Source organism: Monodelphis domestica, chromosome 1 (assembly GCF_027887165.1).
Source record: "Monodelphis domestica isolate mMonDom1 chromosome 1, mMonDom1.pri, whole genome shotgun sequence".
NCBI classification, from domain to species: Eukaryota; Metazoa; Chordata; class Mammalia; order Didelphimorphia; family Didelphidae; genus Monodelphis; species Monodelphis domestica.
In genome coordinates this window covers 568,409,452-568,434,451 of record NC_077227.1, presented here as the reverse complement: position 1 = coordinate 568,434,451, position 25,000 = coordinate 568,409,452, and the positions used below count along the sequence as shown (strand labels likewise).

Sequence of the window (25,000 nt, the reverse complement as noted above, 5' to 3'; positions counted from 1 at the left end):
GAAAAACTGCTAGATAAAATGGTTCAATGGGGATATGATTGTGGGTGTAGACTCTAAATGATCACTCTAGTGCAAATATTAATATGGAAATAGATCTTGATCAATGACACATGCAAAACCCAGTGGAGTTGCTCTTTGACTAGAGGAGTGGGTTGGGAAGAGGGGAGGAAAAGAACATGAATCATGTAACCATGGAAAATCTAAATTAATTAAATTAAACAAAGAAAAATGTCAAACTTTTTAACATGTAATTTGGGGAAATAAAAATTTAATACCAAAAAAAAAAAGAAAAAATCAAAAACAAAGTGTTTAGGAGAAATCTTTTATTGGCACAAGGGTTCTGGATTCCATTTAGTCACTAAAATCAACACTGAGATTAAATTGCATGACAAGGTAAAGCAGTGATTTCCCAAGAACAACAAAATCTTGTTTCTCCTGTGGACAGAACCATAATCCTGCTCCTTCTCTACTGTCCCCAAGAACATCAGAAGAGGGATTACTGTTTTTCTTTTAAAACCACAGGCACAGGTTTCTATTGAGTAAAAGGGATCCTGGCTACTCTTTTGTATGATCAACCAAGGTACATTAAACAAAAATAGAGAAATCTATTTTTTTTTATCACCCCAGAAAAGACCCAAGGGCATGTGCAATACTGCAAAGCTTTAATAGCTTCAGGCTAACTGGCACTAAAAGTGGCCTAAGGAGAAGTAAGCATAGTATAGGATTTTTACCAGTGAGAACTGGGACAGAATAGGATTCTAACATTTTGTGCCCCCCCCCCCAACTCTACCTCCCTCTACCCCTAACAAGTGGGAGCCAAGTCAATTTCTGAGAATGTCTTTGCCTCCTTCCTAAGTCAAAATATTAAAAAAACAAAACAAAAAACCCATCCCTATTCCTGTGGGAGAAAACACTCCTCCCCCCACTCCTTCAATCATTGTTGGTTCCTGGACTTCAGGTTCCTAAAAGATGAATGTTGAGGGGAATTGTAGGAGTCAAGATAACAGGAATTGGGAGACACCCCTGGAAAAAAAGGCCTTTTTAAAAGAAAGCATCCTGGGTCTCAAGTGTATTACACAGCCTGTTTACCAGCAGTGCTATGTGCTATTCACAGAGTTACTTAAAACTGAAATGGCATGCATTATTAGTTGGAGTCAGATCAAGAAGTATTTATCTATGTTATTATCAATGGAGCTGGCTGACCCCACAAGAATTCAGCTCAACCAAATTTTCAAAGCCCAATGATTTATCTAAATCCTCTCCTTAAACTTCCTTTTTAAACAAAAGGTAAATAAAAGAGCATCTGTCCAATTTAAGTCTTTTAAAAGTATTCATTTGCCCACATTCACCTTCTTCCCATTCCCAAGATTTTTTTCTTTTTCGAAAGATTAAAAGTCACAAAGGGCTATTGATAGTTAGGCAAATAACAGTAGGTTACATCTTCTTTCAATATTGATCCGTTCTGGGAATTCCAGCTATAATTTCAGATTCTATTCCACAGTGATTCTTTCCACGGAGGAATTTAAAGAAGCCTATAAAAAGGGAAAAAAAGCCTGAAAATCCATCTTCTCTAGAAGCACTTCTTGCCTGCCTGTCTGCCATACCTCCTCCTCACAAACCATCCCACAAGTACTTCTCTTCCAATTCCCTTTTTTCTGGGGTAGAGTTGCTAGGTCAGTTATCTTTCACTCTCAAGCCCTTCCAATTGCCTTTCTACAGAGGGTAGGGTAGAAAAATCCTTTTGTCCTGTGCTTTGTTTCTACAACATGAGGCCTCCTCTATTTCCCACCCCTTCCTCCCCTGCCCTAATAAGTTTTAGCTCCTTTTTGGTGAGAGAGGTAAAGCAGGGTATTAGATTAAACAGTTTCCAGAGAACTCTGGTATTCTTTTTAGGGCCAAACTTGGCCCATAATAAATAGAAGCTAGGTGGGCCGATTTGGGTGTTCTCTGGAACAAGTAACTTCTCAGCAGCTCTTTTTACTCACCATTATCACCCCAGTCAATATTCCAGGAGTTGGCAGCCAGCCAGTAACGGATTCCATTTTCCACACCCCAGCCAAGGATTCGAATGGCGTGACCTCCAAGCATCTCTCCAGCAACGTGCTGGTATACTCCTGAGAATGGTACATTGGGATGATTGATGGTGGCTCCTGATGACAATTATTCTCTGCCTTCCCTCCTCCCCGCAATAAGAGACCTTTGTCTTTTATGGTTTCTCAATTGCCTTGTGAATCTTAAATCAAGCCCCATTTCTGAGCTCTCATTCTTTAGTCAGGAAGGAAGATCTCAAAAGCTTCCTGCTAATAAGGAAAAGCATGAAGCCTGAAGGAAGAACACCCGGAACCTTGGACAAGAAGAAGTCTGTGAGCCTTAGCTTCTGGACACAGACCGTTGATTAAAAGAATAAAGAAAAGCTTTATCATTAGAAAATCAGTGGGGAAAGGGAAGAGCAGAAAGAAGAGTGCATTTGGAATCAGGAGACTAGTTCCTGAATTCCGGCTTTGTTTCTCAATAGTCGTGTGGCCGGAGAGCCAAGTCCAACAGGGATGCTCATGTCTGCCACAGTTTCCCCAAGAGCTCTCCGTGTCTGTCCTCTCCCCTCCCTGGCCTTCTCATCTGAAGCAGGCAGAAGGAAAGACACTCACCAGACTTGTAGTGTAGGAAGTCTTCATATACACTAAAAGCTCCCTCCACAGGGCCATTCTTGTAGATCTCAGCCATGATTTCCTGCTCACTTGAAGGTACACTATAGGAGGTTGATCCTACGAGACAGAATGAGCAAGCTGAGTTTTGTCCACCCCAGGTTCAAAGGGCTCTGAGATTAGAGGCACAATCAGCCAGGGCCACACTAAGGGTGTCTGGGTTGCTGTTATTCTGTTGCGTGTGCTATTTTCATACCATCCTCCCTGTATATAATTCTCATCTCTCTGTACTGTGCTCCTCATATTCTGGATGTGCCTTTTCTCAGCTGGGATTTTCTTGGCAAAAATACTGGAGTGGATACTCTATTCACTGTGCCACAAGTGGGTTCCTGACAATCCCCACTTGACTGCCTCCCTGCCCTTCTTTCGGGCAGTGCTGTCGGCTGTGGAAGAATTGTCCAAGCATCCCTCCTTTTGCCCAGACACTTCTAAACACCAAGTACTGTAGGCAAGAAGGGAGAAAGCCATGATCTCTGAGGGCCTAACTTCTGTGAATATAGACCCTTGCTAGAAAGAAGGCCTTCGTGGGCAGTACACAATTTGGAGGTCTGCCTTCCCCTAACAAGGAAGGTTGTTTTTCCCTTGTTTTTTATTGCCTTGAGTATACCTAGTCAACTGAGAAGATAAGACCTGAGCTGGCATATGATCCAAACCTAAATAAAAACTCTAACCCTCCAAGCCCATCTTGGAAAGAGATAGAAGATCCACTGCGGATTCTGGCCCTTTGCATCCATGAAGACCCACCGTAGTTCTTGTCATCCTTGTACTGAGTAGAATAGCCCTCTTCACACTTCTTCCTGCACGTGGGGGTGTCGCCCTCTTCTCCAGTACAGGCAGGACGGGAGCCATTCACATGGTGCTCACATGGAGGGATGGAATAAGGTCGGCAGCCTAGCACAGGCAGATGGGAAGGGGATAAGATGTTAGTCACTCTCCCTGAGAAAGGCTTTCCATAAACTGATCTAGCTTGCCTGCACACGCTCTATTTCCCCTTGGCGATTCAGTAGCAGAGTAGAGACAGCTATAATACCATAATATGAAGACTATACATGTCTTTTCATTCTTTTCATCCACCTCTTAACATCCATTCCTTAAACTTGTAAAAAAAAAAAACTTAAATTTACTTATTAGGACATTGGTATTGTTCTTTATACAAATGATACCTATTTGCAAATGGCTTTTTTCCTTTTAACTTTTTTTTTGAGAGCTTATTTTTCTACTGCTTGCAGTTCCTCCCCACTCCTCTACTTCAGTTCAGAAAAAACAAACATCAACTTAATCAGGGGAGATATAATATTCTATACATTCATAATGCCCTTCCCTAGGGGAAAAGAAAGGAGAAAAAGTTGACTCATCCTGGGGTAACTAGGGAAAGAGATAATTGCTGTTTCATAGAAGAGGAAAATGGGGCTCAGAGAAGTACTTGTCAAAGATGACAACAGTTAATAACTCAAAACAAGGTTTTCTGAATTCTACATTCTAATGATCTCTCTATGATATTATTCACTGAGGGACTGGGGGAAATCTTCTCAACTCTCTCTCTTTCAGAAACCAGAAGGAAAACCAAACTTCCATTTGTTCCTTCTGTCCCCTATCCTACCATAAATAAAGCCAAGTAAAATGAGTATTTCTATTGCTTGGCAAAAAAAAAAAAAGCCACATTTGGAGATTCATGAACAGATCAACAAAGCACTTTAAGGGATAGGTACTTACCCACATGGGAATCATAGAGACCACCAGATACAAGGCCTTTTTTAGTCCAGAAATTCCAAGCTCCAGCAGGAAAACCGCCATTACAGCTGCAAGACAGAAGAATAAGCTGTTTCAGTAATTACTGAGGTGCCTATTACTAGGCATCCTAAAATGTAGTACCCAGAAGTGAATACAATAATGTGGGCAGACTAGTACAGCACCTCCCTTTTTCTGGATAATGCCCAAGATGATATCAAACTTTTTTAGCTGCCAAATCACTGACTGACTTCAGTAAGCACTTTAAAGAATCAGGTCTCACGCTGGGCTATGCTAACATAAAGAGAAGACTAAAACTACCAGTATTCAAACTTACATACTACTAGGCATATATTTTCTAGGCAACTAGGTGACTCAGTGGATAGAGTGCCAGGCCTGGAGTCAGGAACACTCATCTCCTTGAGTTCAAATCTCGCCTCAGATACTTTCTAACTGTATGCAAGTCATTTAGCCCTATTTGCCTCAGTTTCTTCATCTATAAAATGAAATGGAGAAGAAAATGGCAAAAGGTTTCATATTCTTTGCTAAGAAAACCCCAAATGGGGTTTTGAAGAAGTAGACACTTGACTAAAAAGACTGAATAGCAAATACTTTCTACAGCTTTTTCAAAAATTATAAAAACAAAGCACAAAATTTAGGCTTTAATGGAATCTGATCATTTTCCTTTGCATCTTCCATAACTAGATCATAGATTTAGAGCTAGGAGGCAACCTTCAAGTTCATCTAGTCTAACCCCCCACATTTTACCAGACGAGGAAACTGATGCCCAGGAGAGCATACCTGTCTCACTCTAAGTCACCCAGATGTATAGTGGTATCTAAGACTCATACTCAAGTCTTTTGACTCCACAACCCAGAACTTTCTTGTACCTTGTTATACCCCACCCAAATGATAAACCTTGATTTCCCCTCAAATATCAAATCTGTATATTTGGCAGATATTCTGCATTATCTATCAAATTAGTTTTAGAGTAGCCCATGAGTTGGCTATTTGCAAAAGCAAATTTAATCTACACTTCAGCAGAAAGGATAGATTGAACTTTCCCCCTATCCACTTGGGGCTTGTATATATATTCAAGACAGATGGAAGTCTCTAGTAATTGTTTCCAGAGAACGATGGGTATTCTATAGTTATGAATTACATAGTAACTATCTGTTTTTCCCATTGGTTCTTAGGAATCATTTCAATGAAGCAGTCAAAAGTTAGTGGTTATATTTGGGCTCCAACCCCACCCCAGTGTCCCACCATCTGTGGGACCAAGGCTCACCCATCCCCACATTCAGATCCACAGCAGCTAAGCAGATCCTCAGCAGACACTTCTACATTAGCATTTCCATTACTGTGTACACAGATCCTGTCAGAAATAGCTTCCACAGCTCCAAATGCCTGTGGGAACAAATCCAAGGATAAATTCAAGGAGAAGCAGAGACCAGCAATAAGGAATGCAAGAAAAACCAGACAGGAGGTTGATATACAGGAAGAATGTGCCAGTTAGATACTACTTGAGATTCATATCATTCAAGTCATTCAAGGACTAGTACCCTAAGGATGATATCTGGGCAGCCATAACTACTTATATAATTTGCCTTGAACTGCTCTACTTTCCTCTGGCCATCCTTCTCTACCGATTTGCACAGTAAAGCCTATCTGTCCCTCCTTCCTAACAAATATACTCTTTTCTCTGTAATTTTTCCTAATGCCAGAGTTAGGTATAATAAGGGGGTGCTTTCTTATAGAACACTAGGTGGTCACAACTTATAGTTCAGAATGTATGGTCTGAGTGAGTTGTCTGGCCTCTATTTTATAGAGGGGAAAATGAGACCCTAAGAGAAGGGATTTACTGAGCTATAAGCATCTCAGATGGGAAACATCTTCTCTACACTAACCTTGAGAGGGAAATAGTAATCCACTTTGCTGAAGCTGTGAATAACCTATGTAGGACCATAAATCCTGTAAAGCTCAGAGATGACACCCAAGTCTCTTTATTCCAAGTCTGATGTGAATCTCTTGTCCACACTTCCTATTGCCTCATCCTTACCCAGCAAGATCCACAGGAACCCTGGTCTCTTATTTCCTTGATAGTAGGGCAGTTTGGCCATTGTTCCCGGGCATCAAAGTTTTCTGGTAGCTTCATATTATCAGCCAGTATCATTCTGGATAAAGAACACAACTTTGTTTCAAGAGGTCAAATGGGACTAAAGAGTTAGTCAGAAATAGAGTGTTAAGAAAGCAATAGTTTGCCTTAGACCCAAATACCCCTAAAATTGAGCGGCATTTCTCCTGGTCTCATAACCACACCTTATTGGCTATATCCTCAGTCTTTTGTTAGTTTGTCTGCATCAAGTTAAAAACTTCTGAGGCTAGCTGCTCAGAACAATCTAGTTACAGTGGAAATGAAGTAAATAAATATCTAGACGGAATTTGGGGGACCTATAGTCTGAGTGCTCAAGGCCGGAATTCCCAGACCGTCACTCTCTTCTCCCTCTGGTTGTACCCTTCCCCACAACTCCATCCATACCTCTGAGGTAGTAGCTTGGCTCCACCCATGAAGGTACCACAGAGTTTCTTTACGTAGCTCATGTCTGCATTAAGGAAGTTGTGCCCAGCCTAAAACACAAAACTTACTGGTCATTATAGACACATAGGGAGGAAAAATGTCCTCCCCCAAAGAATCACATAACACTCATCTCCAAATAGGTTTTATGAAGACCTGCCTAATGACCAGTGGTTCTGCCCACGGAAAGTGTGGAATGGGAAGACAAAGTTCAGGAGAAAGCCTCCACCTTTAAAACAGATTCTGTGTTGAACTGGTCTAGGTTGGTCACATTAGCACATCCTTGAGCCACTTAATTTATCCTACCAGCAGACATCATTAGGCATAACAGAATAAGGTACTTTTTCTCACCTTCTTAACTTTCTAGTTAGCAAAAGACCTAAATTACTATAGTTTAATACTCTCACAGAAACTAATTCTTTAAGAGGATTTGAAATTTTGAAAAATTATAACTGCCATTCCCTGGGGAGTTTGTGGAGACTATTAAGTTTTAATTGTCACTTGAGAGAGGTGATAGGGGCTAAAGAGATACTAAGGGACATTATTAGAAAGAGGATAAAAAAACTTTTGCAATTTAGAATGTAGAATTATGTTCTAAAATCTAGAAATAACAGTGATGGTTTAAAGGCAATTCTGGCTGATTTCTTCACAACTAAAACATTATAAATAAACAATAATGTTTGTATTAGTATTCACCATTCTATTGCTAAATCTGTATAGCTAGTAACTAATGGGAAAGGGTTTCTTCAACTTGTAAATTTTTAATAAGTTGGATTGTAAGGCAGTTTAGAACTAATTGGAGGGTAGTTAAAATTTGAATCATTAATGAGGAAATTATATTGATTACTGTTAGATCAGATAATGAATATGGCTAATAAAATGGGCTCAGGAGGCTAATCTTGTGGGTTATGTGTAGTTAGTTAACTTTGCTATTTCCTCTTACAACCTTAAAAGATTTGTTTTGATAGGACATCCACTCAAGTCTTAACACTTGCATAATAATAGCTTATACATCCACAGTAATTCTATCCTTTTTAATTTTTTTCTCTAATTACATACAAAAACGATTATAACTTTTCCCTTTAAATCTAGAATCCCAAATCCATAGTGCTTTAAGGTTTTGTGTTTTGTTTTTTTAATACAAAAGTGCATTTCTTCCAATGGCCCAATTAGAGGCTGCTTGTGAGCTACACATCCCCAGGACAAACCTGCCATGTAGTGTTGAGCTTATTGATGTGGTTGACCATTTCATCTGATAGAGGAGGAATGGATAATCTGCTCTTGGCACTGGTCAGTACGACCAGGCAACACAGGGTGGCCAAGAACCGCCACATTTTGAGGAATGGACTCCTAATTTACCTGGAAAGAGAAAAATCTCATGAAACCTTTTGTTTGATTTATAAGCAAGCCACACTGCCTATAATGTGGGAATAGAAATAAAACAGACTGGGAGTCAGGAGGCCTAGGATAAAGACCCAATAATCTACAAGTTAGTGTCCTTAGGCAAGCCACTTTCTTAGTCTTGGCCTCAACTTTTCCCTTTGTAAAATAGAACAATGCTAACTTTCTAGTGATGCTGTGCTTTTCAATGAAATTTCCAACCACCTTTGCTAGTTCGTGAGACAATTATCCTCACAGTAATCTGGTATGGTAGGTGTTAATTTTTTTAACAGTTGTATAATCTGAGGCAGATAAAAGTTAACTGACTAGCCAACAAGCTATTTAGGTTAGATTTGCATCTTCCTGACTCTAGGCGAGGGATCTATCTCCCACTGGGCCACTTAGCTGCTTCTGTCCACCAAGAGGAGGCCCTGTCCCCCAAATGTTTTCTGATCTACAGATCACTAGTGGCTTGACAGATGGTCCTTCCATTGATCCATCAAAAGATGGATTTTTTTCTTTTAATGCATGCCCTTTGATCCAGCAATACCACGACTAGGTTTGTATCCCAAATGAAAAATGGTTGTACAAAAAATATTTATAGTGACGATCTTTATAGTGGCAAAAAAAACCCTGAAAATGAGGGGTGTCCATCGATTGGGAAATTTGATAGTGAACTGCAATGACCTCCAGGAATTGATGCAGAGCGAAATGAGGTATAAGCAGAACCAGGAGAACATTGTACACAGAGACAGATGCACTGTAGTACAAACAAACGTAATGGACTTCTCTACTAGCAGCAATGCAATGATCCAGGACAATTCAAAACGCTATCCATCCAGAGGAAGAACTGTGGGAGCAGAAACACAGAAGAAAAACAATTGCCTGATCACATGGTTTGATGGGGATGATTTGGGATGTAGACTCTAAAAGATCACCCTAGTGCAAGTATCAATAATATGGAAATAGGTCTTGAGTGAAACACAACCAGGTGGAATTGCTAGTTGGCTTGGGGAGGGTGGAGGGAAAGAAAATGAATCATGCAATCATGGAACAATACTTTTTAGAACTTTCTTTTATTTGCAACAGGATGAGCTCCCAGTGAATAAGCACTTTTTCTATGGATATTGCTGGGTTTTAAGAACATAATAAGTGCTTAGTAAATCCCTTTTTATCCAGGTATTCGGCAGGTTCCAATCCCCACAGCTCAGGCCACCATTCCCTCTAGGTGATCTCTAACTCTTAGAAGAGCCTCACAGCTGGGTCTGAATGTCCAGAGAAACCAAAGCTGTGTGTGGCCCCCACCCAGGCCTGCTACCACAAGGCTGGCTTCCTGCCATCCCGAAACTTTGGCATCTGAGCTGCTGCCGCTAAGAGGAGTTAGACATGTATCAGTTTGCACACCACAGGCTGCCTAATAAAGTAACCCGATCTGAAAAGCTAACACTGGGCTGAGTATCTTTGCCTCTGCTCCCTGCTGAGCCCTCCAGGTCTCTGGATGTGAGTGCCCCAAATCTCCCTCCCAGTCCTGGGCTTCCAGGAAAGCTTCCTACATCCCCATTCAATATGAAAAGAAATGTTTGCATGCCTATAAAATATTATGTTATTGTATCCTCAGAGCAAGCCAGTATGGTAGGTGCTGTTACCCCCATTGTATGGGGAGGGGCACTGAGGCTAAGAAGGTGACTTGCCTAGGGTCACATAGCTAGTAAGGGTCAAAAACCAAGATGACAAATCAAGGCTCTATCTTATTGTGCCACAAAAGTTTAATTTGAAGAGAAAACTCAAAACTGAACACTTGAAATTAAATGACCGAGCTTAGACCAGAAGAAACCAGAATCAGACTTTATCGAAGCATTAGTTGAATTGGGCTGCACACTGCCCACTCCTCTGTCTTTTTAATCTTTGGTCAAAAGTAATGACCCCAGGGGGGCAGCTGGGTGGATCAGTGGATTGAGAGCCGGCCTAGAGTTGGGAGGTCCTAGGTTCAAATGTGACCTCAGATACTTCCCAGCTGTGTGACCCTGGGCAAGTCACTTAGCCCCCATTGCCCAGCCTTTACCATTCTTCTGCCTTGGAGTCAATATACAGGATTGACTCAAAAGTAATGGCTCTGGGCAACTAGCTGGCTCTGTGGAAAGAAAGCCAGGTTTCAGAGAGTGAAGGTCCTAGGTTCAAATGTGGCCTCAGACACACTTCCTAGGCAAGTCACTTAAGCCCAATGGCTTAGTCCCACCTGCTCTTCTACCTTAGAACCTAGTACTGATTCTAAGACAGAAGATAAGGGTTTAAAAAAAAAGTAAAGACTCCAGGAATTGGGCTGGGGTGATATATTTGGAAATGAGAATGATCTAAAACAAAAGACCAGAAAAAAAAAAGTTTTAAAGCAGAACCCTAGTGAGCTTACACTATGCTTTTCCCTAGCCTTTTGCCCTTTTTAGTGAAACTGGACGGTTTGCCTGACAAGGAAGATGGCTTCTAAGGAAGTCACGTGACCCTGATGAATGTGAGTTAATTTCTCGTAGGGTTTTTGCTGGGCGCAGGAAGCCCAATGCAGAAGCCACCTTCTCTGTTGGTGTTCTGTCTGACTAGCCAGTCCTGGCCATGGGGTTTTCATGGAAAGACAATGAGGAGGGTTTGCCATTTCCTTCTCCAGGGGATGGAAGCAATACAAACGGAGGCCAAGTGACTGGTCCTGGGTCATTGGGCTAGTTAAGCATCTAAGGTCATATCTGACTTCAGCTTTTCCTGACAACTGGATCCACAGCGCCAGGCATCCTGCTAAACACCGGAGACAAAGAAATAGAGTAACTTAGGTGGTTCTGTGGATTGGGAACCAGGTGATGAGATAGGAGGTCCTGGATTCAAATGAGACTTCCTAGCTATGTAACCCCTGGGCAAGTCACTTAACCCCCATTACGCAGCTTTTACCCCTGTTCTGCCTTCAAATCAACATACAGTATTGATTCTAAGATAGAAGGGAAAGGTTTTTTTAAATAACAAGACAAAATCTATGGCCCTCAAAGAGCTTACAGCTCAGAATGGATGCCCTCCTCCATCCCCTTTGGGTCATCCTTATATGCTTTTCAGAAAGGCAGCTGGGACAGCCTGGCAAAGCAGACCTCGATTCAAGGCCACAGTCCCAAGTCATAGCTGAAGGACTCCTCTCCCCACCCCACCCATGAGGAACACTGGGAAGGGCACTGAAGGTGGGCCCAGGTCTTGGCTGACTTCCTGTCACTGCTCATTATTTATTAACTAAGTGCCCAATCCTGTGGCCTCATCCATAAAGGGAGGTCCCTTTGAGCTCTGGCTCCGTTCACCCAGAGAATCTCCATTAAAGGAGGTTAAGGAAGCCCAGGGACTGGCCTCAGGTCACAGAAGTAAGATTAGGATTTGAACCCAGCCCAGAGCTCCTACACTTCCCTATGAGCCTGAGGCAAAGTCTTCCCTCAGCTTTTGTCTCCTCTTAAAATCTAGCCAGTCAGGCAGTATTTTAGGCCTGATCCTAATTTCTGGGGGATTCTAAATTCTGGGGAATAAGCAAAAGGCAGGCTCTGCCCTCCAATCTGAGGGGAGACCTCCCCCCCCCCTTCCATACAAAGGCAGCCCCATGGCTTTTACAGTGGACCAGGACTAAGCAAGGGCTGGAAGTGGAGTCCCAGGTCTTGGGAGCAAAAAAATCCCCCTCAGGGGGATGAAGGTGGGACTGACCTCTGCCTGGCTAAACCTCTCCCCAAGGCCTCTGGCTATAACAAACTGTGTGGGCCTGGGTGATTGTTTCTTCCCAGAGGTGAGACTCTCCCACAAGGGGCAGCTTTGATTTCCCCCAGGGTGCTGAGGTGCCCCAAGTCAGGACTGGCTAAGAACACCCCAAAGGGAGGCAAAGAGGAGCTGCAGGCTCTGACAGGTTTTGATCCTGGGTTCAAATGAAATCTAGAGCATTGCACAAACTGTAAAAGCCTCAGCTGGGATAGGAGCCTGCACCAAGCAGGGGGAATCAGTACTGGCAGCAGGCTGGGTCTTCTGAGCTCAAGGGGATCTTGGGTTTCTTTCTTCTACCTGAGCTCAGACTGTGGGGAATTGTAAGGATAAAGGATAGGAAATAATAATGCAAAAGTTGTCTCTTTTGGGAGAGGGGAGAATTTAGGCACCAACCTTGGGGAAAGATTCTAGAAGGAAAAGGCATTGCAGAGGAGGATCTTGGGAGTTAACAGAGATGAACTGCCATTACACAACTGTCCTTTCTGAACTGGAAGGGATAACACCTGCTCCATTAGCTCTTCAACCCTGACATAGTTCCCTGGAGAAACTAGGAGGATTTGGAGCTCAGAGATCTAGGAATAGATCTAGGAGGAGATCTGAGTTTCCCTGCAGTGCTATGGACAATCTGGCTATTGTAAACCAAAGGGTTTTTATAATTGGGACTTTGGGTTTTTACCCAAGAAGCCAACCCCAGGCTTGAGTCCATTCTCACTAGCCCCTTTTAGAGACAATTAAGGTTAGTGATTTACAATCTAAGATATTTAATCTAGATAGCAATCAGATGGTTTTTGAGTTTAGAAAGATCAGGGAGCTGGTAGGTAAGAAGGGCTTAAGAAGACCAGAAGGGCTTCCTCATGAGGGGAGCATAGAAGGTGGGTGGAGATTGAGCTTTTTAGAGACAGGGACCCTTTGGAGCTTACCTAACAGTTCCACAACCTTAATAAATAAAATAAACTTGTTTTTCATAAGTCTCAAGGGCTTTTGTGCTTCACTGGTCCTGGGAAGGTCCCTAGGTGGGTTTTCAACACCAATCCATCTAGGTCTTTCCCTACCAACATATTTTCTCATGGAGGTACATTTCTTTTTCAGAATTACCCAGGAGGAAGAGAGAGAGAAAGCCCTGGATAGCCAGCGGATGCTAGAGGCCCATTTGTCCAGTGGTGCAGAGGAATAGGGCACTGGGTCTAGAGTCAGAAAGACGTGAGTCCATATATGGTCTCCTATACCCTGTGGCTGCTGTGGGACCTTGGGCAAGTCACTTAACCCGTTTGCCTCAGCTTCCTTACCTGTACAATGAGGATAATAACAGACGTCGCCAGGATTGCTGTGAGCATATAACAAGATATCTGTAAAGGATTTAGCAGAGTGCCTGGCAGGAAGTAAGTGCTATGTAATTTATTATTCTGTGGTGTTTGGGACCATGTTCTTGACCAAAGGTCCTGGGAGTGGTTTACCATTTCCTTTTCCAGTGGATCAAGGCAAAAATTTGGTATGGATTTTAATCTTTGTTCGAAGGAGCTGATACTCCCCCACATCAAATGCCTGAGTCACATCCATACCTGGCAGTCAGATCCTCACTGTTGTAAAGAGTGTAAGAACCCCAGGACTGAGGCATTCTGGGAGCAACCTTCCAGGTTGTTCCACTCATGCTGTCTTGCTGGCCAAAAATTCAATATTACTAATAAATCTTTTAAGCTTTTAATTTTAAAAACGCTTTTAAGCTAAGTTTCGGAGTCTTGCATTCTTACAAAAGGTACCCTTTCCAATAACTGATTTGGAAGTGACTTCCGTACCTCTAACTGGCATTTCCTGTATGTTGTTGTTCAGCTGCGCCCACCTCTTCCTGACCGCATTTTGGGGTTCTTTTTAAGATATTTTCTCAATTACACATGTCATCATGGAATCTAGAAATCCCCAACTGGTAGCCTAGTAAGATCTGATGAACCCCAAGTTTTAGGACTAGCTTGTAAGTTGGAGACCCCAAAGCTTGTATTTGTTCCTGAGAATCCACCCTGAAGGGAATATCAGGTTAGCAGTTTCAGACTGAATCATGGACCCTAAAGAAAATGACAATCCCAGTAAGGTGGAACTAAACATATGATAGTAACTACTCTTTTTGTCTTGGGTAGTCTTCCCCACAGTATCAGAGACCCTTTCCCAGGAGTACCCACCCCTGGGCAGGGACCTTTTGGTACCCATAGTAAGCAGCCCCTTCCCTTACACCCTAACTTCTAGCTCTGATTCCTTTCCCAAGCTTGATTGTATCCTATCAGTATTGTTTGAACACTCCCATTTCCTTGTAGTTATGGTAATGTCCATCTTTCACAGCCCCAGGACCTCCAAATGGTATACAGGTTCCCCAAATTCTTTTGTTCCTTGGAGTTGTCAATCTAGCTCAATTGGCTCTCCTAGGGGTCAGTGACCAGAGCAATCAGGGCCTCAAGTTTTGGGACTCTGAGTGAGTGTGTAGCAGGCAGCTTTGGGTATAGACCTAAGGAGAGCACTGAACCCCTTTCCCTGATTAAAGAGAGGTTTCTGACTATTTAATAGTTCTGTGCTTTTTTCCCCAGTTCACACATGTAATAATTTTCCACACATGTTTTCTGAAGTTATAAGATCAAAAATGCTCCCCTCTATCCCTTCCCCCCCTCTCATAGATGGCAAGCAATTTGATCTGGGTTAACCCATGTATTATTGTACAAAATATATTTCCCTATTGTTCATTGTCATAAGAGAATACTGATATAAAACCAAAACCCAGTTGGGGTTTTCTTGACAAGAATAATGGAACAGTTTGCTATTTCCTTCTCCAGGCCATTTTACAGATGAGGAAACTGAAGCAAACAGGGTTTAAATGACTTGCCCAGGATCATACAGCTAGTAACTATCTGAGGCTCAGGTCTTGACTTCAGGACCATTGTTCTATTCATGGAGCCATCTAATTACCCCTACTATTAGCTATTAACTTAAGAATCAATAAAATAGCCCTAAGCTTATGTAATTTCTTAAAAGAACCTTATCTCCTGGTTCTCCTGGTTCTGCTCCTTTCACTCTGCATCAGTTTCTGGAGGTCATTCCAGTTCACATGGAATTCCTCCAATTCATTGTTTCTTTGAGCACAATAGTATTCCATCACCAACATATACCACAATTTGTTCAGCCATTCCCCAATTGATGGGCATCCCCTCATTTTCCAATTTTTTTGCCACCACAAAAAGCTCGGCTATGAATATTCTTGTACAAGTCTTTTTCCTTATTATCTCTTTGGGGTACAAACCCAGCAGTGCTATGGCTGGATCAGAGGGCAGGCAGTCTTTTGCCAGCACCCTTTGGGCATAGTTCCAAATTGCCCTCCAGAATGGCTGGATTAATTCACAACTCCATCAGCAATGAATTGGTGTCCCTACCTTGCCGCATCCCCTCCAACATTCATTACTTTCCTTTGCTGTCATGTTAGCCAATCTGCTAGGTGTGAGGTGATACCTCAGAGTTGTTTTGATTTGCATCTCTCTGATTACAAGAGATTTAGGACATTTTTTCATGTGTTTGATAGTTTTGATTTCTTTATCTGAAAATTGCCTTTTCATGTCCCTTGCCCATTTATCAATTGGAGAATGACTTGATTTTTTTGTACAATAGATTTAGCTCTTTATAAATGAGTAATTAGATCTTTATCGTAGTTTTTTGTTATGAATATTTTTTCCCAATTTGCTGCTTTCCTTCTCATTTTAGTTGCATGGGTTGTAGTACTGAGAAATGGAAGGGACTTAGAGATCATCCAAGTAAGTGGCAGAGCCAGGATTTGAACCTAAATCAAATTCCTATTCCAAATCTTAATCACATTTCTTATTCTAAACCTCAGGTTTTGAATGACTGACTTGAAAGCCTAGAGAACCAAGATTTAATATTTTGATTTTTAGTGTAGATGTTTCCCAGTTAAGAAGAAAGGACAGGACAGACCATATAGAGATAGCAGCTTTGGATGTTGAAGGCCAGCCTGTGAGGAATCTGCACATTGAATATTAGGAGCTGGTACTCCTGAGGATAGGGCCTGGTCATCTCAGCAGCTACATAATGTGCCAGCACAGAATTAGCTCCTTGAGGGCAGGGACTAGTACATTCAAAGTAGAAGTGAAAGGATTACATCTCACTCAAGGGGATCTGGGAAGACTTTCATAGAGGCAGCAACTGAGATGTGCCTTAAAGTAAGATACTATATATTTTGGCATTTTTACGAAAGATAACATTGATAGGTAGTCAGTCAATTTTTATTCATTTTATTTATTATTTATTAAAACATTTATTAAGCCAACGATGTGCTTGCTGGTCCCCAGTGGGGATTGAAAAGTATAAAAGCCATTCTCTGCTTCCAAAGAGCCCACAATCTAATGGGGAAGACAACATGCAAATAATTTTGTACAATCAAGTTTGTATGGGATTAGCTGGAAATAACCAAAAAGAGAAGGTAGTTGAATTGGGAGACCAGGAGAGGTTTTCCTCAAGGAAGCCAAAGAAGCCAAGAGGTGGAAATGAGGAGAGGGATAGACAGTGAAAAATATCCAGCTAAAGGAGGGGGAGTTTCATTTGACTAACAGTAAAGAGGCCGATGTCTCTGGAGATGATGAGGAGCCACTGCACTTTTAGGTTAAAAAAATAAAAATAAAAAAAACAATTAAAGGATTATTTTGTGCCTGGCCATTTGCTAATAAGAGAAGGTAAGTTAATGGGAAGTGATAAATGCAAAAGAAAAAAATGTCATCCCTAACATTTAACAGATACAAAGGAAAAATTCAGAAAGATACAAATATAGCAATTTTGTTATCACTTGATGCAACTGAATAAAAAAGTATAATAGGAGCTTATGATTTTGTATACAATCCATTTAAAAAATTGTATATTGGAATATTTACTAATAATTGTTGTAAAGTGCCCAAGAAAAAAAGGATCCCCAGAATACCGAAGTCAAGGCACTTACTTATCTGGAGGTCAGGTAAACACATGGTTAATTTACTACACAAAGGAAAAGAAGACAATCACAGAAGCCACATCATTAACATGCCTGATTATAGTTTTGTATTTCTATGGCCTTAAAAGGATCCCTTTGTCCCCTGAATTGTAATAATAACTGTCAATGAACTTTTTCTTTTTAAATCCTTCCTTTCTGTCTCTATAATAATTCTAAAACAAAGGCAAGGGCTAGACAAGGGGTTAAGAAGTGTATTGTCCAGGGTCACACAGCTAGGAAGTGTCTTGAAAATTTTTTTTGGCCCTCACCTTCTCTCTTAGAATCAATGCTCTGTGTATAAGCCAGGGGAAGAGCTTATTGGAGTGTGTGGGAGTGGAGGGAGACAGAGAAAGAAAATAAATTATGTACACATGGAAAAATATTTTTAAATGTTGTGAACTGATTCTAAGTCAGAAAAGAGTGGTACAGTCGAGGCAATGGGGATTAAGTGACTTGCCCAGGATCAAGAAGCTAGGAAGTGTCTGGGGTCAGATTTCAATCCAATTCCTCCATACTCCATGCCTGGGGTTCTACCCAGAGCCACCTAGCTGCCCAATTAACTGCTTACACAGTAGAATAGAAACACAACCAGGTAGCCTAGTTTCTAGTCCTGTTTCAGCTGCCTTGGAAGGGTTTCGTCTCAGATTCTGAAGGGGGATTCGATTAAAAATTTTCTAATATATCCAAGGTTTCCTAAGATGTCTATGTTACTTGACAACTGGCTGATGTGCTTCAAGGAAAGAGGGCACCTCTTGGTTTGGAAAGTCTTCACTAGGGCTCAGATAGGAGAGCTGTTTTCAAAGACCAGTCAATACTATAAAAGAGAAGGCATGTCTAGTTTTCTTTTAACATACTCTTATTGGCATATTAAAAGCTATTTCTATTCTTTATGCTAAGGAAAAGATTAAAGCCAAATTGTTTAAGAGGTTGCAGAAACTGCTTCTACAACATTAATTAGACAGAATTGGACATTCTTAATTAGCACCTAACTAGGTTCCCAAGCCTTTTATTTGCTGAGATCCAACCACTCAAGAGAGTTCCCTTTATTCTGGAGTGAGCAGACAGGCTTAGCCAGCTCTATCCCACTCTCCCCTCCAAGTTAGGACAGGAAGGGTCCTTAGTGGTCACCAGAGTCTATAATTTGGCTTCATCAGTTTGTTCCTTAGAACTCTTACTACCTCCCTCGCTAGCCAAATAGGTTACATTTCCTACATATGTCTCATTTAAATGGTTGTGAAACCATTCTTTTAAAATAAGAATCAATTCTCTGGTTTCTTTCATTTCATATCAGTTCACAGTAATTTCCCTAGGTTTCTCTGCATCTATCCTTTTTGTCATTTCTTATGATACAACACTGCTTTAACTTTGCCATTATTTGGTTGGGCACTGGAATTGCCACCTTCTCTCTGGATCTGTGATTTCCCTAGGTTAGGAGACTTCCCAGGTGGCAGAAGTCTTTTCAGAGCTGCCTGGTGCAGATGTTAGATGAATTGCTCAAGGCTGCATAAGCCAGAATGTGTCAGCAGCAGGATCTGAAGGCAAACCTTCCAGTTTCCAAGGCCTGTACTTAATCTACTAGACCTCCATGCTTAGAAACAAGCTGATTTCTAAAATTAAATAGGAGCTGAGAAATCTGGTTGCTAAAGAATCTGTCAAGTAGATTGGGAACTAACAGTTGTTTCATAGCTGTGGGATTCTGAATAAGTCTTTTGGGGCCTCAATTTCTTTGTAGAATATGAATGAGAGCTATAAATACCTAAAGGATAAAATGAGAACTTATGCAATCTTTAAAGCACACACATAATTGGCCACTACTATTACAATGTAGGGTTTCTAACAGAATTCATTTGATCCTGGCAATCCTGGGAAGTTAGGGATAGGTTTATTAGTCCCACAGGCATTGCCATTAGGAGACACACTGAAGAAGAGTCTCCATAGACCCCATCCCTTCACTACCACCAGTGTAGTGATGTTTTGCCTGCTTTCCTGTCACCTCTACTACTTCATACTTTACTAAGGGAAGAATGTCTCCAAGTAAACCAAGCACCTTTTAATCCAAGGGTCCAAGACTGTGCAAGTGTGGTACAGTAAAAACCGGGTTATATTAAGTCAGGGGATTCTCGGCATGAATCTTGCTGCTTCTACTTACTACCTATATGAACTTGGGCAAGTTACAACTTTTCTGGACTGGTTTCCTAGAAGAGGGAGGAGTCTGATTAGGTGCTCTCTTTCTGGCTCTAAACTACAATTCCATTGCATTTGACAGCTGACCTCAGAGTCAAAAGATGAGTTAAGGCCAGTCTCTTAACAAGAACGAGTTGTGTAATTCCCAGCAAGTCTAAAACTAAAGGCCCAAGTCTCAGAGCAGATTCTGAGGCATATTAGCACAAGTTCTTCTTTGGAAGAATTCTTATTCCAAGAAAATGAGAGGTCCAGGGAAAAGTCAGTGGGCCAAGGGCTGTGCTAGAGATAAAATGCCAATCACTGACCCTTCCCTTCACCACCAAGACAGAGGTGGTGAAAGTATTATTCCTTTTTTCAGTTGAGAATGAGAGAAATGACTTGCCCAAGGGCACCAAATTAGGAAGAAGCAGAATTGAACTTGAACTCGGGTCTCTTATTTCCCAAGTCCAGCACTATTCTCCATTAACCAGAAAATATTTAAGTGCTTAATATCTGCCAATGATTGTGTTAAGTGGTGTAAATACAGATGGAGGGGGAGGGGGGGAAGCTGCATTGTTTTGGGATCTTACATTCTGCTGAGGGATACAACCTATACACAATTTTACAAACATAACCTTTCCTATTTCTTTCTAGAAGTCCTCTGCATAGCATCTGAGCCCAGAGTCTATATTTGTGAGCCCAACTAAAATCTGTTTTTTCAGTCTGCTCTATAAAAGATAAAAGCAACCCTTTTCCTAATCACTACTACTAAAAACAGGTTTTTCTTCAGCTCCCAACAGTGGCAAAGTTGTGAGTTACTACAAGGCCATCTTCTTCCACTAGGCAGTTAAGGAAAACTACTAAATCCTTCCCCTTCTTTCAAGATGCACCTCATTCCAACCTTTCCCTCCAAACAGGGCTGTGCATCTGCCAAACACAGTGTCTGTCCACTGGTGCTGTGGGTGCTAACCTCTGAACAGCATCCCATGAAAGCTGCAATGACTTGCAGCCAATACCAGTCTCCCTTCCCTTCTCAGCTAGACCAGTGTCTTTGCAATGTCTTGCCTCCTCATCCTTCTCCCATTCTTAACCAGTCCAAGGTCTCCACTCAGTCTGGGAGCCCCCATTCAGTCCCATAGGAAGCCTATGTAGTAAGGAGATTAAGTAGAAACACAGAATAACTCAACCTCTGATTCAGAACCTATGATTGCTTCCCTAGGACCTAGTACATAGTAAATGCTTGTGGTACTGAACTGTTATGTTGAATTGTAACCCAGATAGTTGGTGGTTGGTGCACTGATCATCCCAGCTTTCAGCTGGAAGAGCTGGGCCCTATGAGATCCATGTACCTGGTCTAGTTCCTAGAGCCAAAACAAATGTTCTGGGAGAACATTAAGCTGATCAGGTAAGATACTGCTACCTCTCCAGGAAGAATGGGGGTTCAAGAAACTTCAATGTGCTAAAAATGTGGAATTTAAGACAAATACCAAACACTCTCTCTCTCCTTTATCTTGTCCAGTCATTGTCCCACCACATTCTCCTAGTCGCCTAGATCAAACTTCCCATTTTCTGATGATTTCATGTCTTTTATGCTTTTCCTTTTCCCCACAAAAAAAAAAATACCTTTGTTAAAACCTGACAAACCACATTACTTCAGCCCCTTATTTCCTGAAAAAGATTCTGTTTTAAGAACAAGGTTGTCAGAAACAATGAAGTAATTCTAAACATTTCTGCTTAAAGAAAGAGGGACAGTTATCCTATTCCTCTGAAGAACCCCCGCACACGCACACGCACACGCACACGCACACGCACACGCACACGCACACGCAGCTATTTTGGAGTTACAAGTTTAGTATTCTTAAGCAATAGTTTCAGTCAAGATTGAGCAAGAGTTCAGAGTTTAGGGAATAGTTTATTTCAGCAAAAAGTCACTGAATTCTTGATAAATCCTATTAATTAATCTTTCTCTAATCCATTTCATTCCCAAATCAACCATTCTTGGCTGGTATCAAGGGATAACTCCATTAACTGAAGTAACCAAAGACTTCTTTAGCCAAGGTTGCATACAGGGGTAGGGGATAGAAGGGAATGTTAAAAGGGAAATCATGAAGGGCCTTAATTAACCTAACTACTCCCACAACGTTTTACCTAGTTTCTTCTTCAAAGAAATTGTTTAGGCCTATGGGAAGGAAAGAAGGAAGTAAATAAGCATAGCATTCCCCTCACCCCCCCAACAATTATTATACCATTTGGGAAGATTTAGGTCATGGAATTGTTTCTGAACAGATAGGTAAAGAAAGGTGGATAAGGCTTCAGACTAGGATGTTGAGGAAAATGCCCTAATACATCCTTTTCCTCCCTCCAAAGAGGATGGAAAGTACATTTATATCTTGGTGTGGTTCCACACTGATAAAGAGCTTTCTTGCTTCTATTTTTCCCTTTTAGTAATAAGCACATAGCTTTCAACGATCTCCTTACATTGTAGAGGCCTGACCATGTGACAAGCAATACCACATCTTAAGTGAGGTCAGTGTTTCAAAAACAGGGTTCTACCAGTGGCTTCTGTCAAGGGCCTCATTTTCCTTTTAGCCTAGAGAGGATTCATGGCTAAAAATCTTTCAGTGACTTCATGTTACCTTTAAGAGAAAACAGAAACTCCTTGTAGCCTGGCATAACTGAGGGTTCTCTAGAAATCTGGCTTCAGTCTACTCTGGCTTCCACAAGTGTCCACCTTAGCAGTAGACCCACCACAGGGTACATTCCAAAGAAATGTAACTACCATGTGTTCCAAAAGTCTTCTTCCTGACCAGAACAAACTCTAGAAGGGACACACAAACTGTTCTTTGTATATTCTTAAAGCCCTGATGGCATTCTGATATAATTCTATATAAGAAAGTTACTGACAACTAGGTGGCACACTGCAGAGTGCTAGACTTAGGAGGTAAAGAATTCAAATCCAGCTTTGGTCACTTATTAGCTGTATGTCCTTGGGCAAGTCATTTATAAATGCTCATCCTAATTGGTAAAAATGGGTGTAACAATAACATCCACCTCACAGGAGTGTGGTGATTAAATGAGATAATATAAAATGCCACTAGATTTGTAAACTATTATCATAGTTTCCTGAGTTTCTGGGCAATAAAGAGTAATTCTTATTATTACAAAATTCCACATTGAGAAGAATACTTTGGTAGGATGGAGATGACAATGATCTTAGTAGATCTGAATTTTCCCCCTTCCCCTTTGAGGCATACTTGTTAATAGTATAACCTTTCTTTTTAAAAAATCTTTACTTTCTGTCTTAGAGTCAATACTGGTTCCAAGGCAGAGGAGAGGCAAGGCAACTGGGATTAAGTGATTTGCCCAGTCATATAACTAGAAATTTGTGAGGCCTGATTTGAACCCAGGATCTTCCATCTCCAAAACATGGGGCTTTCCATCCACTGAGTCACCTAGCTGCCCCTTTATACTTATAATTTTGGTAATTAGAGCAAGAAAATGGGCAACACAGTCCCAGTAAAAAGATGTATCTTCCCCTTTTTCTAGTTTTCTAGATCTGTTATGGCCCTTTCCACCCCCTCTATTTTCTGATCTTATTAGCTCCTATGGGTTCAATTATCTCTATAATGATAACTGAATTTACTATCCATTTGACCTTGATAATTCACCTAAATATTCTTGGGCCTCAGTTTACTCATCTTAATGTGTGCCAGACTAGATAACCTAAGGAGATCCCTTTCAGCTCTTTGATCCTGAGTCCAAGATAAAAAATATATCCAAACCTACTCTCTCCTTAGATATAGTCCAACAGGAAGCAATAATGTAGGATGGTCCCACTGACATGCAACACAAAATGCAACCCCAAAACAATTCATTATTTCCACTCACTCCTCCACCCCCATCCCAACTGAGTCATTCAGAAGTACTCAACTCTCAGATCAGTAGAAACTTGAGGTTTCTACCTCTACATCTCAGCTCTAATCTCCTTTGTAATGTGAATTATCTGCACCCTAGTTCATTATCTCTTAAATCTGGGACTTATTACAAGAACCCTCTTCCCTCTAGAATGCAATCTCCTTGAGGTTTCCTTTGTCTCTGTATCCCCAATGCCTACCTAGCATGGTGCCTTGCTCATATAATGGGGCTTAATAAATGCCAGTTAAACTGGTTTAGCAGTTTACTGGGATAGGATAGTAAACCTTTCTAGGCATCAGCTTTCTCTCACCTATCCATACAGCATTAGAAACTCCTGAACCTCTCACCTTATCAAAGCTCCTTCCTCAATCTCAGAGGATGGAGGAAACTGGATTCTTAGTCGGAACATCAAAGGGAATCTTTCCAATCAGTCTTGCCATGCCCAGCGTCATAGTTTCCATTTCAGAGAGGTTACCAGGCTCGCTCCAGGAGGATCATAAACCTCCCCGCTCATTTCTCCCACAGGCACCAAGGCCCGAGGAGACCGGCTCCCCACAGCCCTTCCCCGGGCCCTAGATTGCCACGGGTATAGCCAGCATGGGCCGCCTTACTCCTTCGGCAGCTCCGGGTTTCCCGACAGTACCTGGAAGTACTCTCTATAGGCTGCGGGCGGTCCCAGGTTTCCAACCCTCCACGCCCGGCATTCGGTTCCAGGGCTCAGTTCGCAAACTCGCGGGGATTCTCCCGCAGGCCGGCAGGCAGACAGGGCATGAACTACCATGCACAGAGAGGCCCGGGCCAGGAAGCTCGTTCTCATTCGCAGCCAACCCCACCCCCATCCCCCAATTCCCGAGGCTCACAGGGGGTTTCCTGAACATTCACTCCCACTCGTCGGCCCCTGGGTGGGGTTCTTGGGCATCTGAAAAGCCGACCCAGGATGCCCCAGAACTCCGGGGAAAGGGGGTAGGCGGCAGGAAGAGCGGAAGGGGGCGCCCGGCTACGCTAGTTGTTTTGTTCCCCCAAACAGAGCAACCTTTATACCCATGTACGCTGCAGCTGCGCTTGGGCCTCTGTCGGGGCCACCCCACCCCATAGTCTCCGAGTCCGGAATGTCAGACCTCCACCTCCCCATGGTTGCCCTAGCACTCCTTCCCTAAATTCGGGGGCCCTGGAGTGAACTAAATCGTCTCTTACTAAGAAAGATAAACAATGCACCCTCCTGCCCCGACCTGTTTCAAGCCAGGGGCTAAGGAAGCGGAGAGGGATCCGTCCCTCAAGCAGGAGGAAGACCCTCCCTCCACGCAAGTCACCTCCCTAACCCTCCGACTCACCCGTCCTTCCAATGCCGCTCAGAAGCTCTCAGAAAACAACTAGACCACACCACTGCAACTCACGCAGCAGTCTGGTTGGGTAAGAGTATTTATCTCCAGCCCCGCCCAGCTCAGCCCGCCCGATCCCGCCCCCCGGCCCCCCCAGCCCCGCCCCGCCCCACTGCTGATTCATTTCACGTGATCGCAGCCCTGCGGTGGGAGGAGACTGCCCACTGGGGTCCTGGGAGCTACCATCTCCTCCTTCTCCCCACCTCCACCGCCTTCCCAAAGTGGGTATCTCCAGTTCACTCTGTCCCGATTTACTACTCCACCCCCTTCTTCCCAGAAAGAAACAAGTATTTTTCAAATTCATTCTGGGATGCTCCCGCAGACCTATGGACGATTTTCTCTTGGATGGCTCACTCCAAAAAACGACCTAGCTCGGCTACTTTTCCTC

General features: G+C 42.3%; 1 protein-coding gene across 1 annotated transcript; it reads right to left on the bottom strand.

Moving 5' to 3' along the window:
• Positions 1–308: 308 nt before the first annotated feature.
• On the bottom strand, positions 309–24,860 carry CTSB (cathepsin B). Its single transcript, XM_007507819.2, has 10 exons — positions 24,565–24,860; positions 8,214–8,364; positions 6,970–7,058; positions 6,490–6,604; positions 5,719–5,837; positions 4,416–4,501; positions 3,447–3,593; positions 2,646–2,762; positions 1,986–2,114; positions 309–1,532 (listed from the first exon to the last, which is right to left on the bottom strand). The coding sequence occupies exons 2-10, from the start codon at positions 8,337–8,339 to the stop codon at positions 1,447–1,449; spliced, it is 1,014 nt and encodes a 337-aa protein (XP_007507881.2). The 5' UTR covers positions 8,340–8,364; positions 24,565–24,860; the 3' UTR covers positions 309–1,446.
• Between the last annotated feature and the right edge of the window lie 140 nt (positions 24,861–25,000).